This window comes from Hipposideros armiger, unplaced genomic scaffold (genome assembly GCF_001890085.2).
Source record: "Hipposideros armiger isolate ML-2016 unplaced genomic scaffold, ASM189008v1 scaffold_18, whole genome shotgun sequence".
Lineage (NCBI taxonomy): Eukaryota > Metazoa > Chordata > Mammalia > Chiroptera > Hipposideridae > Hipposideros > Hipposideros armiger.
In genome coordinates this window covers 1657938-1676519 of record NW_017731368.1, presented here as the reverse complement: position 1 = coordinate 1676519, position 18582 = coordinate 1657938, and the positions used below count along the sequence as shown (strand labels likewise).

The 18582-nt window shown below is 43.1% G+C and overlaps 1 protein-coding gene across 1 annotated transcript in view; it reads right to left on the bottom strand.

The window, feature by feature from the left end:
- QRICH1 (glutamine rich 1) overlaps positions 1-18582 on the bottom strand; it is a 41327-nt gene that overhangs the window by 2336 nt on the left and 20409 nt on the right. Inside the window, exons 3-9 of the mRNA XM_019633494.1 lie at positions 13845-14882; positions 8439-8616; positions 7655-7809; positions 5809-5923; positions 971-1079; positions 466-617; positions 48-138 (exon numbers count right to left, since the gene is read on the bottom strand). Coding sequence (XP_019489039.1) covers positions 48-138; positions 466-617; positions 971-1079; positions 5809-5923; positions 7655-7809; positions 8439-8616; positions 13845-14882 — 1838 coding nt within the window. The remainder of the gene's footprint in view (positions 1-47; positions 139-465; positions 618-970; positions 1080-5808; positions 5924-7654; positions 7810-8438; positions 8617-13844; positions 14883-18582) is intronic.

Genomic DNA, 18582 nt, shown 5'->3' with positions numbered 1-18582 from the left:
TGCGCACGTGCACACACCGTTACCCACTCAGAATAAAGACTCCTCACCATTTAAAGAGGTAGAAATCGTAGAGCTTGATGGGACATCTCAGTGGATTCTCTGGATTTTCCGTCTGTTCTGCATACATGTCGTCTGTAACTAGAAAACACACCCCCATCACCACAGACATAGCATGAGGCTGCCTTAGCTCAGGCCCACATTAGGAACCTTAGGCTTCCAGCCATCCCAATTAGGAAATACTGGAAGGGGCAAGGGTGTGAGGCATGGGAGGTGACTATAAAGGGAAAAGGCAAGATCTTTTCTGGGGCATCTCTGCTTCTTGAAGAGTGAAGTTTCTGGCTGAGGAGAAGGGAACCCATTTCTATCCAACAAATCCCAATCTTCACAGCCATCACTAGGCCCCCAGGCCTGGGGCCAGGGCTGGACAACTAGCACCTGTTTCTGCAGCCCACCTCCTTCCCCTACCTTTCTGGCCAGTCTGGTGTATCCCAAGTGCCTTCAGGTACCGAATACTCGTGCTTTTATCCTTAGGGTTAGAGGGGTTCTTCTTTGTCTGTCTTAAGACCTTGGAGAAGGCCAGCTTCATGTGCTGGTCCACTGTCTTCAACAGGAAGTACCTGCACCGCAAGTGAAAGCAAGGCAAAGGGAGGGGTTCCAGAAGGAGACCATGACTCACCCTCCGCCATCAGGGTTTCAGAGGAGTCACTGCCCACACTCCCAGGATATGGGCAGGCCCACACCCGAATACACTGTCTAGTGGAGAAGCCGTATCAAGACTGATAGTTGGGGTCTGGCAAGGCTGTCTGCCTCACTGGTCAGCACACAAAATGCAGCCAAGTGGGGCTGAGGACTTTCAGTATCCCAAAGGCTCTGAGATTTGTGTCAAAGGAATTCGGAAGGCTGCCTGGATAGTTTCCACCCTCTTCACTGGGCAGATGCCAGCTAAGCATGGAGCCTCTAGAACACTTACTTGGTGTTAAAGAACATGAGGGTGGTCAGCAGGGTGGAAGGGGAATGAGCCCCGAGCTGCTTGCACTCCCACAGCATCTCCTCCGTCACGTGGCTGGGCAGGACATAGCCTAGGAGGAATAGAGTACTGCTACAACAAGAGGGTGGCAGGCAGTCCCTCGAAGGTGCAGGATGGGAAGCGGGAGGAACCATAAGGACCACACAGGAGTACAAGTTTTAACCAGAAAAGTCTCCCTGGTATGGCAGAATCATCTGGAAAGCTTGTTATAACACACATGGTTGGGTCCCAATGCAAATTTCTGGAGGTGGGACCTGATAACATACATTTCTAACAAGTTCCTAAGATCACATTTTGAGAACCATTGCTCTACACATGACTGCTCTTACTTGATGTTAGTTCTTCCTTTAATCCAAGGGTAACAGGGGTCAAGACGATAGCCCTTAGGAAAAGTGAAAGACCCAAAACTATAAACCAAACTCTGCATATATGCATACGTCTCTGGAAAGAAGGCACAGAGCTTTCATCACATTTTCAAAGGTATCCAGGACTCAAAGAACTGGTATGTATGTCCATTTGCCCCTCCTGAACCTTCTGTCACGTCTTCCATCTCTAGAAAGCAAATCCATTCTCATCCTCTCTCTGGATAAAGGGGAGACTGCATTCAGAACTATTATAGGTGTCCCCCACAGGGCAGGTTTTACTGAAAGATCCCGGTTCATAAGCAGATTAACAGCTAGGCAGGGGCAAAGGCCAGCAGTTTGATCACCAAGCCCCCTTCATGTGTTCATTCAACAGTCAATGTACAAGTGTGTGCGTGCCAGACACTGAGGGCATGGCGAGACAGCAGCATTCTCCAGGTAGGCAGTGAGAGTGCCAATTCTTAGGGGCAGGAAAATAAATATTCTGCCCAATAAAGTCCTCTTCTCTGTTCTTGCCAAAGCTGGCCCTCAGCTCCATTTGTGAACTTCCATCTCTTTAGAGCAGATTTGGCTCTACTCTTGTATTTTGTGGCCCAGTGACAATGAGGTAAGCATCCCTGCTCTTAAGACGTGTCTGGAGTAGGATGAGTAGCAGAAGACAGCCTTCCTCAGGGAAGGCCAGCCCTAGCTAAGAGTGGTCCCAGGCATACCTCGGCACGCCCTATGTTCTCTGGGTTCATTCTGCCACTTGGTGTCACTTCCCTAGCTTTAATCACTTCTTAACACAACTTAAAGTGAACGTTAATGCCTGAAAACCAGGACTCCTGGCATGGGAGAAGGGAGATACAAATAGAGGCATCATATAAAAAAAGCCTTGTAGTTCTGATTCTGAACTACAAGATCAAAATGGTCCATTTTGGTTATTTTTTATATTTTTGGTTCTGCCCAATGAAAAGCCTAGAAACAGTGACCAACCCAGGAGCAATAAGCATGCCTAGCATCCAGACTTTGGTACTGAAATACAATTTGCCACTAACATAACCAGGCCCCATGGAGAATGGACTGATTCCACATTGAGACAGGAAATGTCCATGATGAACCTGGAATATTTTGGCAAACCACAAATCAAGGAGAAGGGTTGAGTCAAAAGAACTGAAGGGCCAATTTAAAGATGCTCCAAATATCCAAAGATTGGACAATTTGCGCATCAGTAAAGATAACAGCTGCAATAGACTGAATCATATTAAATAAGTTTAAATTCATTAGTTCATGATGATTCTTAAAAACAAACACTATTTGAATAATTGGTTATCACTGGGGTAAGCTGGTAAACCAACTCATTCCTATAAAAACTGCTAAACAAGAGAGAAGAAATAAGCCCTTATCTTTCCTCTTCTATATAATCTATATTGCTACATATTCCAAAGTTGACAAGGAAAAGTTTCTTTGTATTTCAGCTAATAATGAGGAAGTAATAACATTAGAATATCACCATTTGCAACTAATGAATTAACGAATCCAGACATTATGGGCACCTGATGGAAATAACCCATCTATGATGTAACTGACAAAAAAACAAAAAAACCCTGATCAATCAAGTCTCTATATGCAACTACCGATTAACTGTAAATATAGGGGACAAAAGAATATGTCAAACTACACCATGGGGATGTATTCAGCAAAAAACAGACTATGTGACAATTTAAAAGGCTAATTTCCTCCATAAATAAATTGCAAGAAGAAAAAATCATGGAGGAAATTAAAGATTAAAGGTAAACATTAAAAGGTATACTAACCATTTCAATGTGTGGATCTTATCTGTACCTTAACTCAGGTAAACAAAATTATGATATTTATGAGACAAAAATTCAAACAGAAGGCATATTTTAATATTATGGAATTATCTTTTTTTTAAAGTATGATAATAGCATTGTGATATGTTAAGAACACATATTAAAATATGGATAGTGTCTGGGATTTACTTCAAAATAATATGGGAGGGGAGAATAGATGGTATACATATGAAACAAAATTTGCCATAAACAGTAGGTACATGAAAGTGTCATTACTCTATTTTTATAGTTTACGTTTAGCTGTGCTTGAATAACAGAAAGTTTTAAAAGGCAAACTGCAGAGCCACACTTCACTTGCAAATCTGCAAATCATGTAGCATGATTCACTTACTCAGGTCTCTGTTCTGATGACAGCCACTCAGACAGGCCTCCCTCCTGTGCCCTCCCTGTACACTTTCCACTCCTTTGTCCTTTGTTCTTCAAAGTACTTAATCATAGATTATTTATACATTGTCTCTCCCATTAGACTATAAGCTCCATTCTGTTGATTACTACATAATATTATCTACACCTGGAATATACTGTTTGGCACATAGTAGGCACTCAAAAATATTTGTTTCACCAATAATTTTTTTTTAAAAGGTTAAGCATGTAACTGTGTGGTGATGGATGTTAACTAGAATGTTTTCAACTCATGTGGATAAATACCAAGGAGAGCAATTGCTGGATCATACAAGAAAATGTTTACTTTTGTAAGAAAATGCTGAACTGTCCTCCAAAGTGACTGTACCACTTCGCATTCCCACTAGCAACGAATGAGTCATTGTTGCTCCCTATCCAGCATTTGGCGCTGCCAGTTTTTTGGATTTCAGCCATTCGAATAACTGTATAGTGAGTGGTATGTCATTATTTTAATTTACAATTTCCTGATGACATATAATAAGCATCTTTTCATATAGTTATCTAATACCTGTATACCTTCTTTAGTGAAGCATGTGTTCAGATCTTTTTCATCAGGTTATCTGTTTTCTTATTGTTGAGTGTTAAGAGTTCTTTGTATATTTTGGATACCATTCCTTTATTGGATATGTGTTTTGAGATTTTTCTCCCAGTTTGTGGCTTGTTTTTTCATTCTCTTAACAGTGTCTTTCGCAGAAGATTTTAATTTTAATGAAATCCAATTTATCAATTTTTTTCTTTCATGGATTCACAGTGCTTTTGGTGTTGTATATAAAAAGTCATCGCCAAAACCAAAGTCATCCAGATTTTTTCCTATGTTATCTCCTAGGAGTTCTATAGTTTTGCACTTTACATTTAAATCTATGATCCATTTTGAGAGTTTTGTGAAGGGTGTGAAGTTTGTGTCTAGGTTCATTTTTCTGCAGGTGGATGTCCAGTTGTTCCAGAACCATCTGTTGAAAACACTATCCTTTCTTCATTGAACTGCCTTTGCTCCTTTGTCCAAAGTAAGTTGGTTATATTTTTGTGGCTCTATTTCTGGGCTCTCTATGCTGTTCCATTGCTCTACCTACCTAGTCTTTCACCAAAAACCTACACACAATGTTTATAGCAGCTTTATTTATAATTGCCAAAACTTGGAAAATCTTCAATAGGTTAATGGATAAACAAACTGTGGTACATCCATACAATGGAATATTATTCAGCAATAAAAGGAAATGAGCTATCAAGCCACAAAACACACACTCAGGAACATGAAATGCATATTTCTAAGTGAAAAAAACCAATCTGAAAAGGCCACATATTAAATTATTACAACTAGATGACATTCTGGAAAAGGCAAAACTGTGGAGACAGTAAGAAGACCTGCGGCTGCCAGGGGTTCAGGGGGAGGAAGGAGGGATGACGAGGCGAAACCCAGGTGATTTTAGGGCAGTGCGACTTCTGCATTATACTATAATTGCAGATACATGTCATGATACATTTGTCAAATCCCACAGAATGTACAACACAAGGAGTGCACCCTAATATAAACTATAGGCTTTAATAATAATGTATCAATACCAGCTCATCAACTGTAACAAATATGCCACATTAATACAAAATAATAATAGGGGAAACACTATGTTAGGGAGTCTGTGGGAATTCTCTGTATCTCCTGATCAATTTTTAAACCTAATACTAATACTGCTCTAAAAAATAAAGTTTATTTAAAAAACAGAAACACTTCTGACATTCTACTGCAAAACTGATGTTGTTTCCAACACAACATGTTGTCTAGGAAGTTACCTATGGGTAAAGCAAAAATATGTTCCATATGTTCAAACATGGAAAACCCAATAAAAGACATGGGTAACCTAGACGAAACAGTTGATAATTCTTAATTTTTACAATAAGTCTAATTTTAATCAATAAATTTTAACAGGAAAAAAAAAGTAACTACCCCACGCTTTGCATTCCCGTGTCCTTGCCACACTGGGACCAGCTGGGTCCTGTGTCTGGTAAGCAGTGCCCCTTCCGTATCAGGCCAAGCAGCATGGAAGTCGATGCTGGTGCCTGGGATTTACAGCATCCTCACCCACATGCTGTCTCACAGCCAGCCGCACGGGCAGCTGATCTTTTTCAAACCCAGGTGGGAAAGATATCCAAGGACTAGGAAGACTCTTACCAAGTGGAGTGACTCGGGGCTGAACGTCCTTCAGAACTTCATGTAGCCACTCCGTGAATCGAACATAATAAAGATCGGAGAAAATGTCATCGACCCGTCCATTTTCAAAAAGATACTACAAGATAAACAATCAACGAAAGTTGTTGGTAGATTCCTGAGTAAGACTTTCAGGGGAAATAAACATTTTTCTGCCAGTACCATCACCTCTCCCTACCCATTCCCCCTTTGACACCAGGTCAAAACCGTCTAGCACGTGACACTTCCACAGTATACTTCAGATTGTGAACCGACACTCGCAACACTCTCAAGAGTTGGGCCAACAGGGCAGATTCTGTGAATGCTATTTCACCCAGGCAAGGAAGGCATCGTCTTGTGGTAGCAAAAACAATGGTGCAGGCTCTTATTATCTATGGTGTAAGTTAAATAACTCGTGCGAGGCTGTTTTCTTGTCTGTAAATGGAGATGATTGTGCCTGCCTTCTAGGACTGGGGAAGGCATGGAATGAGACAGCATGTAAAGCAATTCACCCAGTGCCCTGAGTGACTGAGATGAAAGAAGAACAAACTGGGAGGCAGACTTTTCTCAGGCCAGGCAAGGGAATGACTGCAAACCAGCAAATGCTTTTTCCCATCATAGTGTGGGCTTTTTCCACAAGAGCATTCAAACACTAAAAAACCCACTTCAGCTCTCCTAAACTGCTAGTCTAAAATGAATTTGTTATGCTTCACTTTAGATGTCCTGAAAACCTAACTACAGTTGTATATTTAACTAGACTCATTATTTTGTGTTAATGCAGGTAACAATAAGACAAGCTTATGTTAGCACCAGACTTTCTTTTGGATAAATTACTTTTATGCAAACCATGTTTACTTTAAAAAGTAAAGTGTTATATAAAGTGCTTCATTGGGAAAAAAAAAAAAAGGATCTCAGGTAATATACCAAAATATTTTTTTGGGGGTGTTTTTCTTTGTTCTTTTGTGTTTCTTCTTTTTAATATACTAAATATTTTTAACAGAACTCTGTCTAGATGTGGGATTATGAATGATGCTTCTTATTTCATTTTCTAAAGTGAACACTTAGGTCTTTTGCAATTAAAAAAATGTACGCAGGGCCGGCCGAATGGCGCGTTGATTAAGAGTTGGCTTGGGACGCCAGCTCTGAGCAGCAGGGCCCCAGTTCGGATCCCACATGAAGGCCAGTGACACTGCCCTCTACAGCTAAGATGGTGAACAACAGCTGAACCTGGAGCTGGGCTGCCAGGAGTCGCCGGCAACAGCATAGGCTGCAGCCCTGACTGCAGCGGGCTGCCATAAGCTACCGTGTGTAGCCAGCAGCAAGCGAGAGCGGCCGGCAGCTGGTGTGAGCTGCCAAGAGCCACCGTGAGCGGCCGTCCAGAGGCCGGCGACCGATATGCCTCACTTGGGAAGAACGTAATGATAATACCAACATGGGCCAGTGAAGCAACGTCCTCCACAACTAGACTGAAGAACAAAAGGACAGCAACTTGCTGTTCCCCTCCCCCAAATCCCCAATAAAATTAAAAAAAAAAAAAGTACGCTTAGGGCCGGCCGAGTGGCTCAGTTGGTTAAGAGCTCACTCAAGAGCGAGAGCTCTGAGCAACAGGGTCACTGGTTCCATTCATGGCCCAAGCTGAGCTGCTGCTGAGTTGCCAACAGGTGGCAGGATGGCTCAGCTAAAAAAAAAAGTACACTTAAAACACATCATATTGTTGAAAAAGAATGCCCTCATTATAACCTCTTGCTTGTCATTTTACTAATTTGACTAACCAGCAAATACCCAACGGGAACACAGCTGAAACTTGTTCCTGTGAGGTTCTGTTTCCTACCTTCTGAATGCACAGGAAAATATAGTAGAGTACATCTGGGTCATAGGGTTCACCTTCTCCATTCCGAGCTTCCCGTGTCATTAGACAGAGCCCATAGTTCAACTCAGCCACAGCAGATGAGATGAGATCTTCCTGGAATCGCAGAAGTTGGCGCCCTACAACACAATGCCAAAGTTCAATGAGGGTCCTGGCGACAGTCATCTCTTTATTGGTGTTGCATATCCCTGAGAGGAGGGCTTAGAGCAGACAGTTACTGTCCATCAAGGTGCTGGGATGGAAATGGTCACTTGTATTTATGATCAGAAGTGGCCAACTAAGGCAATAATCCTGTATGCCCTATTACACCAAGGGTTTCCTTCCCACAATCCTCCCCACCTCACATATCCTGACAATTTTTATTAGGGCCACGACATGAAAAGTTAAAAAAAAAAAAAAAATTCCACCCTCTGTAATGAGAAGTATATAAGCATAATATACTAAGGAAGAAGGGGCCTTGAGCACACTCATGGTTCCTATCTCCTCCCAGAAGTCACTCTGCCCAGATCTAGGTTGACTTCAGAAATCTATGAGTACAAAAATGCATGGTCTTGGGCAAATCCCATAAATTCTGCTCATTTGCAGCTGGTTAGGCCTGCGTATTGCTTGTCTTGAATTCAGTATACTATTTCAGACGGAGCTCCCTAGTCCCCAGGGCCAAGGGACACCACTTTCCTGCCATTCTGTCCTGCTGCTTCAGTGCCACTGCATTTTAGACCGAGTTTACCCCCTTCTCCCTTCCACTTACTCCCAATGGGTGCCAGTCTGTTCTGAGCATCCTTCTCTAGCTCAGCATTCTTGGTCTGGGCCCAGTTTTTCCATACTTCAAGCCCTTCTTCTGGCTTCAGAGAATTTGGAAGCAGAAGTTCTGGGGAAGGCTGTGGCTGTGACTGTGGTTCAACTTCAGCAACCTGGACAGTTTGAGCCTATGAAAAAGAAACCATCAAAATGTATTAATACTGTCTTGCATCAGGCCCTTGGGTAAAACTGCCAGAAAAATGTTATAGTTTTGTTTTGTTTTAAATCTCTTCTCCTTGCTATCCTACTTTCAAGAAACTTTGGAGTTCTACTCCTTACCCCAGGGATAGCAAAGCCTAGTATAGTGATTCTCAGCCCTGGCTATGCTTTTGAATGTCTGATTTAAAAACACGAACACCTGAGCTCTGCCCCAGAATCTCTTTTTAAAGAGGTATCAGTCTTTTTAAAACCTTCCCATGTAAAAAGGCAATTCTAAGTTTAGTCACTGCTCAGAACTACTGGCCCAAAGCTCTGTTCGTCAAACTATAATTAGCAAACAAATCACTTGAGGATTTTAGTAAAGTGCAGGTTCTGATTCAAAAGGTCTCAGATAGGACCTGAAATCCTACATTTCTAACAAGCTTCCAAGTGAGGGAGCTGGTCTGCAGACCACACTTTTGAGTATCAAGTGTCTAGAGCAGTGCCTTTTAAACTTGGTTGCACCTTAAAATCATTGGACTTTTAAAAAGTACTCACATGCCTGAACCTTAATCCCCTGAGATTCTTGTTTAATTGGTCTAAGGTGGGGGCCTAATACTATCAGTAGTTTCTAAAGCTCCTCAGGTGATTCTAATGTCCAACCATGGCTGAATATCATTGTTCAGAGAAATGAAAGTACAACAAACAAGTCCTATCCCTCTCCCTGCCACTGTGAAATGAGAGGGTAAGACTTGAGAATCTGTATGGCTTCTCTAGCTACATATAAGGTTCTATTTTTGACATGTTCCTTCTCAATAATACCACTCAGGCTTGTAAGGATATTTTCGGAAGACAGGAGGCACTGCTCTGGCTTCTTGCCTCCAAAGGAAGAGTGGTCCCATCTTCAATGGTCTGACAGCCAAGCCATGTAGACAAAGGTGCAGAGAATGCCCAAGTCTGAATCACAATCCCCATCGGGTGGGACACCAGCACAGATACCAAGCACAGGTTCTTGGGTCTCACGCACCTGTCTACATTCTAATTCTCCATTCCAGGCTGAGGAATGTAAAATCATTCAAACTGAAAGCAAAATAATTCCATGACACACAAATTTGCTTATTAACAAATAAAAATAAAAACTATCCTACTAGCTTTTATAATATACATTATTAAACAAGGAATAAAATACCAGCGCCGGGCCCTTAAATGTTCATCAACCCTGGAGCTCCACTCTAGACACACTTCTCAGTTCAACTACCCATTTGCCTTGTTGAGTATTACTTTCCCAGCTTGGATTTCCATATTTCTGGAAATGACTGCTAACTATGTGCCTCCAAAAACACTAACTAGACCTCCCTTAAATATACCCAGTGGGTACTGTGTCCCCCCAGCTGAACATCTCACAGCCACCTCACACTAACATCTATGGAGAGAACTCAATCCCCTCCCCATCCGGCACTGTTCTCCTCAGAGTTCCCTCCCTACCTTGTTCAATGGCAACACCATCTACCCAAGCTGGAAATCTAGGATTCTGACGGGTAAGTAGGTGGGGGCCAGAGCATGTGGGGCAGTGCTTTTCTACTGGCTTGGTAGCCAGGCCCCCTTCACTGCGCACCTCCACCCACTAAATGTTAACATCCCCAAGAACCCTGACAATCAAAGTTCTTCCACATGTGTCCAAATGTCTATCAGTGGGTAGGGGTAATAATGACCTTGCCCAGGTGGAAGACTACTGATGTGAGGGAGGGCTTTGTACACTGGTGTAGAGTGTTTTCTTTTTCCTATTTACAATGGAGCCCTTGGAGAGTTTTAAACTGGGAAGTAACATAATCTTACATTTTAACAAAGTTACTCTTGCTGATCATGGAGAATGGAATAAAGACCAAAAGTGGAAGCAGGTGCTACTAGCCTGGACTAGGACAGTGGCAGTGGAGATGATTTAGGAGATTCTGAGAAGTTTGGTGGTAGAACGGCAAAACCAATGTGGCTTGATGATGAACTGGATGAGGAGGGAGGGAAAGCAGACTCCTGGGTTTCTGGCTGAAACAAATGGGTGGCTGAGATGGGGAAGTTTTTGATAGCAGCAGAGGTGATGTTAATGAAGAGCTGGGATATCTTCAATAAATCCATGTAAATAAGTAGGCCGCTGAACACGGAGGAAGGGTTCTAAAGAGAAAGGCATGCTCTAGAGATAAAGATCTGGGTCAGTGCAGCACAAGGGTTACGATGGGTTGGAAAGCCAGCCTATCCAGGGTTGAATCCCAACTCTGCTACTTTGGCATTGTCATTTATTCTCTCTGTGCCTCAGTTTCTTCATTTGTAAAACGGAGATAGTAGTATATGCCTCACAAGGTTGGTGTGAGTTACCATATGTGACGCTGAGAAGAGTGCTGGCAGACAGTGTGACTATCTCCTTCATCAGCAGCAGCCACCTAAAGGATGCTGAAAACCACAGTGCCGGACAGAAATCCCTGAGGGAGAAGAGAGGGCTAGTACTGAGCTCTGAGGAACACCAACCTTGACAAGAGCAGAATCAGTCGTGAGTTGAAGAGAAAACTGGTTGGCAAGTGGAGTCAGCTCGTGCAGATAATGCCTGTGAGAGTGCTGGGAATAAAGTAGAGCAGAGAAATGGGGCAACAGATGGAGGTGGGTGTAAGGTCAAGAGAGGGAGGTTTTGTCATAAATCAGGTTTTAAAGTCAGGCGATGAGGACTTTCCTAAAAGGTAAGCCAGGTAAAGGAGCACAGGACTTCGGCATCAGCTCTCCTTAGGGTTCACCTTACATCGCAGCACAATTACCTTCCCCGGGGCCTGTGAGTGCTCCAAGGGCAGAGACTGTCTTATTCATCGCTGTTCTCCAGCACAGAGCCTGATATGGAGGGCAGAGGGATGTTTGCAGTGTAAATGGACAAACTCATCTTTCCTCCATGATGTGTATTCTTCCCAATTTTTTTCCTCTGGTAATAATACTTGATATAAGTCCCTATAAGACTTTCCCAAAGGAGACACAGAACTAAAGAACATGGGCTCACTAAAATGAACTCCAGAAAAGATGTTCTTCTGCTGAAGGGCCCAAATGTGCAAATTATAAAGAGACCGATGAGACCAAGAGGTCTGACCTACAAATTGGTCCATCAGGCGCAGGGGAGCTGAGAAGAGGCCTGAAGAGCTGCATCCCTGTGAGCAAAAGCTGAGCACAGAACCCCATTACAAGTCTCCTGGTTGGTCTCCTACATGTAATCAATTCTACCACCTGGACCTGATTTTTCTTGTTATTAAGACTGAGGATTCTAGGAAAATTTCCCACCACAAATCATCAGATCAAGCTCAACTCTTCACTTAGGAAGATAACCCCTTATAATAGCCCCTCTCCCACCGTCCCTGTCTTATGTTGCCCTAAGCCATGTCCCTTCTTTCGATCTCTGACTCTGTACTCATGCTGCCCCATTCTTGTCAATCTAAGCTATAAACTAGAGTATACGCCACTTTTCCCACCAAGATGCCTCTGCTGACTTTTTAACCTAGAATGATTTGTGAATTTCCATTTTGTCTTTGTGTGTGTGGCACACAATGTCACACTTGATTATGCTGCCATATAAATAATTCAAAGACATAGAAAATCATGTTCTTGTTCTTATTCCTACAACCAGACTATGAGCTACCTGAAGCAATGACTCCATCTTGTTCTCCTTCTCAGCCTGACAGCTGGGTATTTAATTGTCCCTTTACAAAGTCACCTAAAATAACATACTGTTGCCCTTATGAAACCACTTGGTCAGTTTTTGCTTAATCAATCATGGCCTGGGTTTATGAGTGTGGTCCCTGGTCTAACAGTGCCTTGTGTGTGTCAGCTCCTCACATGCATTCCCAGGGGCCCCTGCCCTCTGAGGCACACCATCTTCAGCAGTTCCACGAGACCAGAGGCCCTATATCCACTCTAGAGGTCTGCTAGCAAAGGGACCAGAAAGTTTACCAACCGTCTTAAAAGATGATAGCCTTAAGAAGATTAACAGGGCTGGCCGAGTGGCGCGTTGGTTAAGAGCTGGCTTGGGACGCCAGAGGGTCCCGGTTCCGATCCCACATATGAGGGCCAGTGACACTGCCCTCTACAGCTAAGATGCTGAACAACAGCTCAACCTGGAGCTGGGCTGCTGTGGGTCGCGGCGTAGGCTGCAGCCACTGCTGCAGTGGGTTGTCATGGGCTACTGTGTGTAGCCAGCAGCCAGCGTGAGCAGCCAGCAGCCACAGTGAGCGGCCATCCAGAAGCCGGCGACTGATCTGCCTGGCCCGGGAAGAGCGCAATGATGGTGCCAACTTGGGCCAGTGAAGCAACATCCTCCACAACTAGACTGAAGAATAAAAGGACAGCAACTCGTCTGTTCCCCTTCCCCCAATTCCCCAGCGCTGTTCCAATCCCCCAATTCCCCAATAAAAATCTTTAAAAAGAAAGATTAACAATGAAGAAACGAGCCAAACAATTTTAAAGTTTAAATTTCAACAGTTCTATTTTTGCAACTTTTCTGTAGATCTAAATTATTTCAAAATAAAAAGAAATTTTCAACATAGCTGCCATGACAGAAAACTCCGTTAACCGAGGCTTATCTTGACTATTTTTAAGGAACATAAAAACACCTTTGGGAAATCTCTCTGCATAGGTGGCTTGTCCAAGACTCCCAAAGGTGCAATCACTTGGAATAGGCCAACCAGGAGATATTTCACCTCTTCTAATTCACCTACAATGTGTCCACAGATGACAAATAAAGAAGGAACCATTTCACAGCCTCTTCACTGTGACGAGTTTACAGTCTGTGCACTACAATAAATACACTACAGGGGTTCCACCAGATCCGTTCATTTGTGATGCAGAAGGTAGCTCCTGGGACAAGGTAACACTTGGGGTGTCCCATTAGTCTCTACCTAGACCTTTGCTCTTCCTAAAAAGATATTACAATGGAGCACCCCAGGCAACCTCCAAGGCAGTTACCGGCCTTTTCATTTACCTCTACGTGTGAGGATGGAACTCCTGACTGTTGCACAGCTTCAACTGCTGCTTCTGCCCCCTTCCCCACCCCAACTAAATATAATTTTAAACACTACACTACTGCAAGACCAGCATCATTGCAGTAAACAAGCCAGGTGCTAGAGGTTGCCAGGTAAGTTCTGTGTTGCACTGGGCCCTGAGGGAGCAGACTGCCCTACAGGTAAGTCTCACCACTTACCGAACAAGTAACCTGGAGCTGCTGTGGCTGCTGCGGCTGCTGCGGCGGAGGTGTCTGTTCCTGGGGGGTTTGCTGTTGTGGCTGCTGCTGAGGGTCCCATATATGGACAGTCTGAGCTGTATTCTGGTAAGTGCCTGCCACAGCTTGCACAGCCACTGGAATGTGGATGTTGCCATTCATGAACTGTGCTGGAAAGAGAGAGTTCGCAAGGGTCTGCACTACCTCTTCATGGGAGTTTTTCACTACAGATGTGGTGCCCACCATCTTCTCCTTGTCATCCTCCAGCTTTACAGCTGCCAGAGCCGTGGGTGAGCCACTGACATGAACTGCGTTGTAGGCTTCCTGGGGAATGGCAATGTGGGTAATGCTCTGCTGCTGAGGGTCTCCCCGGGGCTGGGCAGAGTAAACAGGGATGGTCCAGGTTTCTCCTGTAGGGCTAGTAATGGTCCCGGTGGCACTGTACAGGTGGGCACTGTCCACTGTCAGTAAGTCTGGCCTCAAAGATACGTAACTCTGCTGCTGGCCCTGTGGAATGGCCAGCACGGTGGCCACCGGCTGCCCTGAGATGGCGTAGGACACAGTGATGGGCATGTCCACTTTGCGCTTCTTCACTGGCTGGAGAACGCTGGCTGTGCCAACCCGCCGCTCCCCTTCCCGCGGTGAGCCCTGCTGGGACGGTGGTGGGGAAAGGGCCCCCACGGTCTGGATTTGGATTTGCTGACCCCCAGCAAGGGACTGGCCAGCCACCAACTGCGCCTGAATCTGCTGATGTGGGATGTGCTCCTCGGGGATCTCCGCAGCCTGGATCTGCTGGGCCGCCTGCACGTGCTGCATCTGGAGCTGGGCCGCCTGCAGCTGCGAGGGGCTAGGGCTCTGCAGAGACGGGGTCTGGATGGAAGGGGCTGCCGGCTGCGGCGCTTGGCCTTGAATCTGCACCTGGACCTGGATGGGTTGTTCAGCAGGCTGGTGAACAGTGAGCTGCGGGGAGAGCTGCTGAGCCGAGACCTGCTGCGGAGACTGCTGTACCTGCACCTGTACCTGCAGCAATAAGATGCACCAGTCAGTGAACCAGGCAACAGTGAGAATCCAGCCCTCAACGGAAGGGAAGATCTCAGACAGAAGCCCAGGTGATGTGAAGGAAAGAGCTGCCATACCCCAGGCCTCTAAGGAGGCCACAATCCCCAAAACCACATGCCACAGTCTCCAGCATCACGCTGCATTAAGAGAGCTAGCGAGACTATCAACTGGGAACTACAAAGGAAATAGCAAAACTTTTGCTCACTTTTTTACTCTTCTTGTAAAATGTGACCCCTCTGTTTTTACGTATTGATACAATAGTACAAGTACATAATTTATAAATATATATTTCTGTGTATATTCAAAACACAGTTTATCCATGGGGTGAGCGATAAAAAGGGTGGGGACCACTGTTCTAAAATGTCAGAAAGACAAGTATGTTCCACAGGCATTCAATTCCCAACTCAAGATCAAAACTACTCCTACCAGACAACTGGTAGAAAACACAGTAGAGACCAAACTCTTGAAATCTCTTTTGGAAATATCTCCAACTTTACTGCTCAAATGCAGGCACTGTTGAATGATTACTTCGAGTGCCTCTTAAAAAAAAATTGAGGTAAAATTGGTAATATAACATTATATGTTTCAGGTGAATAACACGGTAATTTGGCATCTGTATTACAAAGTGATCACCACCAAAAGTCTAATTACCATCCTTCACCATACAATTGACCACCCTCACCCCCTTCATCCCCGCAACCCCTTTCCCCTCTGGTAACCACAAATCTGTTCTTTATGAGTTCGATTTTGTTTTGTTCGGTCATTTGTTTTATCAGAGTGCTCATTTAAGGTAAGTTTCTTTTAATAGAGAAGCTATTAAAAAAACCTTACAAGATTCCTGATCATTTAATCTAAGGATGGTTATGTGTGATATCCTGAATCACATTTCTGATAACAATGCAACTCGTCTTATTGCTGTTACTTAAGCACACAAAGCAGCATGAAAAGCAGCATGAGTAAACAGGGATACACCTAGTATGTAATTTTAAAAAAGGAAAGATTTCCCCACCAGACACACATATCTAAATTGCTCCAAACATAGGTAGGAATTAGGATAATAGAAAACAAGAAGACAGATGAGGGATTATATCTATCTAATAAAAGAAGGAGATACATCACAAAAGATAACCAAGGACAGTGCTGAGACAACTGGTAATCCATATTAAAAGAATGATAATTCTTCCTCATATCACACACAAAAAAATGTGAGAGGATCTGAATAAACATTTATCCAAAGGAGATATGAAAATGGCCAACAAGCACATGAAAAGTTGCTCAACATTATACGCTATTAGGGAAATGCAAATCAAAACCATGAGATACCACTTGAAACTCACTAGGATGGCTATTAAAAAAAGACAAGTGTTGGCAAGTATGTTTAGAAATTGCAATCTTCATATGCTGCTACTGGTGGGAATGTAAAATTGGTATAGCCACTTTGAAAAATAGTCTGGCAGTTCATTAAAAGGTTAAATATACAAAGATATGAAAAGCAAACCATATGACCCAGCAATTCTACTCCTAGGTATATACCAAAGAGAACTCAGAACTATGTCCACACAAAAACTTGGACATGAATACTTATAGCAGCGTAATTCATAATAGCAAATAAGGGTAAAAGACCCAAATATCCACCAACTAATGAATGTATAAATACAATGTAATATTGCCATACAACAGAATATTATTTAACAATAAAAAGGAATGAAATTGATACATGCTACAACACAGATGAAACTTGAAAACAATTATGTTAAGTGAGGCCAGTCACAAAAAAAACAATATATGTATGATTCCACTTATATAAATGTCCCAAATAGGCAAATCTATAGAAATAGAAAGTAGATTAGTGGTTGTTTAGGAGCAGGGGTTTGGGGAAAATATGAAATAACTGCTAATGGGTACCGGGTTTCTTTTTTGAGGTGGTGAAAATATTCTAAAATTGATGTGGTAATGGTTACACAACTCTGACTAGATTAAAAACCATTTAATTGTACACTTTGAATGAATTATATCTCAATAAAGCTGTTACTAATTTTTAAAAGAGATAAGCAAGGAGGTTGTGTAAAGAGCACAGGCCTTGAGGTCACAGACTTGAATTAACACTGTACTTTCTTGGCTGTGAGTCCTATAAGTATCGGTTTCCTTAGGTATATAGAAAGGGGGAGAATGCCTACTTCCTTACAGAATTGGCATGAGTATAAAATAATTTATTTATACATAGTAGTTGCTCAAAAAGCATATTTTCTTCCTTATAAGCAATATTTCTTTATACCAGTGAGTCTTAGAAAATGTAGTTCCCAGGCCAACAGCATCACCACCCAGACTTTTTAGAATTCTCAGCCCACCTCAGAGCTACTGAAACAGAAACTCTGGGGAATGGGCCCAGCAATCTGTATCTTAACAAGTGTTCCAGGTGACTGATGCATGCTCATGTTTGAGAACCAGTGCTTTACACTGAGGACATAAAGAAAACATAAAGAAAACTATGAGCCTAATTACTACAGAACAACAGTTTTCAAGCTTTCTGGTCTCAGGACCCTCTCAAAAAATTACTGAGGTACCTAAAGAGCTTTTGTTTATATGGGTATAGTTACCGATATTTACAGTATTAGAAATTAAAACTAGAAAACTTAAAAATATATTAATTCATTAAAAATTACCACCTAAGGGGCGATCAGCTCAGTTGGTTAAAGCATGGTGCTGATAACACCAGGGTTGCCGGTTCGATCCCCGCATGGGCCACTGTGAGCTATACCCTCCTTAAAAGACTCAACGATGCCATTGAAAGCAATGTGTAACCAATGACCATGGCTGTTCCCCAATAAAAAACCCACAAAAAAACCTCAAAAAAACAATCACATGTTAATATAAATAACATGTTCCTATGAAAAATAACTTTATTTGCCAAAACAAAATGTTTATAGTGCATTGCTTCACGTTTTGCAAATCTCTTTACTGGCTGACTTAATTGAAGACAGCTGGGTTCTTCTGCATTCAACCTGTTGTGTACACATCACATATTGCTCTTGCAAAACTCTACTGTGCACTCATAAAAATGAGAGTGAAAAATGCAAATAACTCCTTAGTATTATAATAAAAATAGCTAAGAGCTCGAGGAACTCTGAAAGTGTATTGAGGACTACCCGTCCCTGAACCACCCTTTAAAAATCACTGCTACAGAGTTAAACACACAGTATGTTTCATAACTATTTTATCACTTGATTTTTAAAAAATGTCAAAAATCTGGTTATTATCACTGAATCATAGCTCATATACTTCATTGTTTTACTCTGTTTTTTACTTAGTCTTAGAAACCATTTATCAACATTCAAGCTTCCAATGGAAACAAGTCAGCTGAAATACTAAGAAATTAGAGCCAGCCGAGTGGCACATTGTTAGGAGCTGGCTTGGGATGCCAGCTCTGAGCAGCAGGGCCGCGGTTCGGATCCCACATGGGGGCCAGTGACACTGTCCTCTACAGCTAAGATGGTGAGCAACAGCTCGACCTGGAGCTGGGCTGCCGTGAGTTGCCGGCAACAGTGTGGGCTGCCGTAAGCTACCATGAGTGGCCGGCAGCCAGCGTGAGTGGCTGTGAGTTGCCTTGAGTGGCCATCCAACCGCCAGTGACCGATCTGCCTCACTCGGGAAGAGCACAATG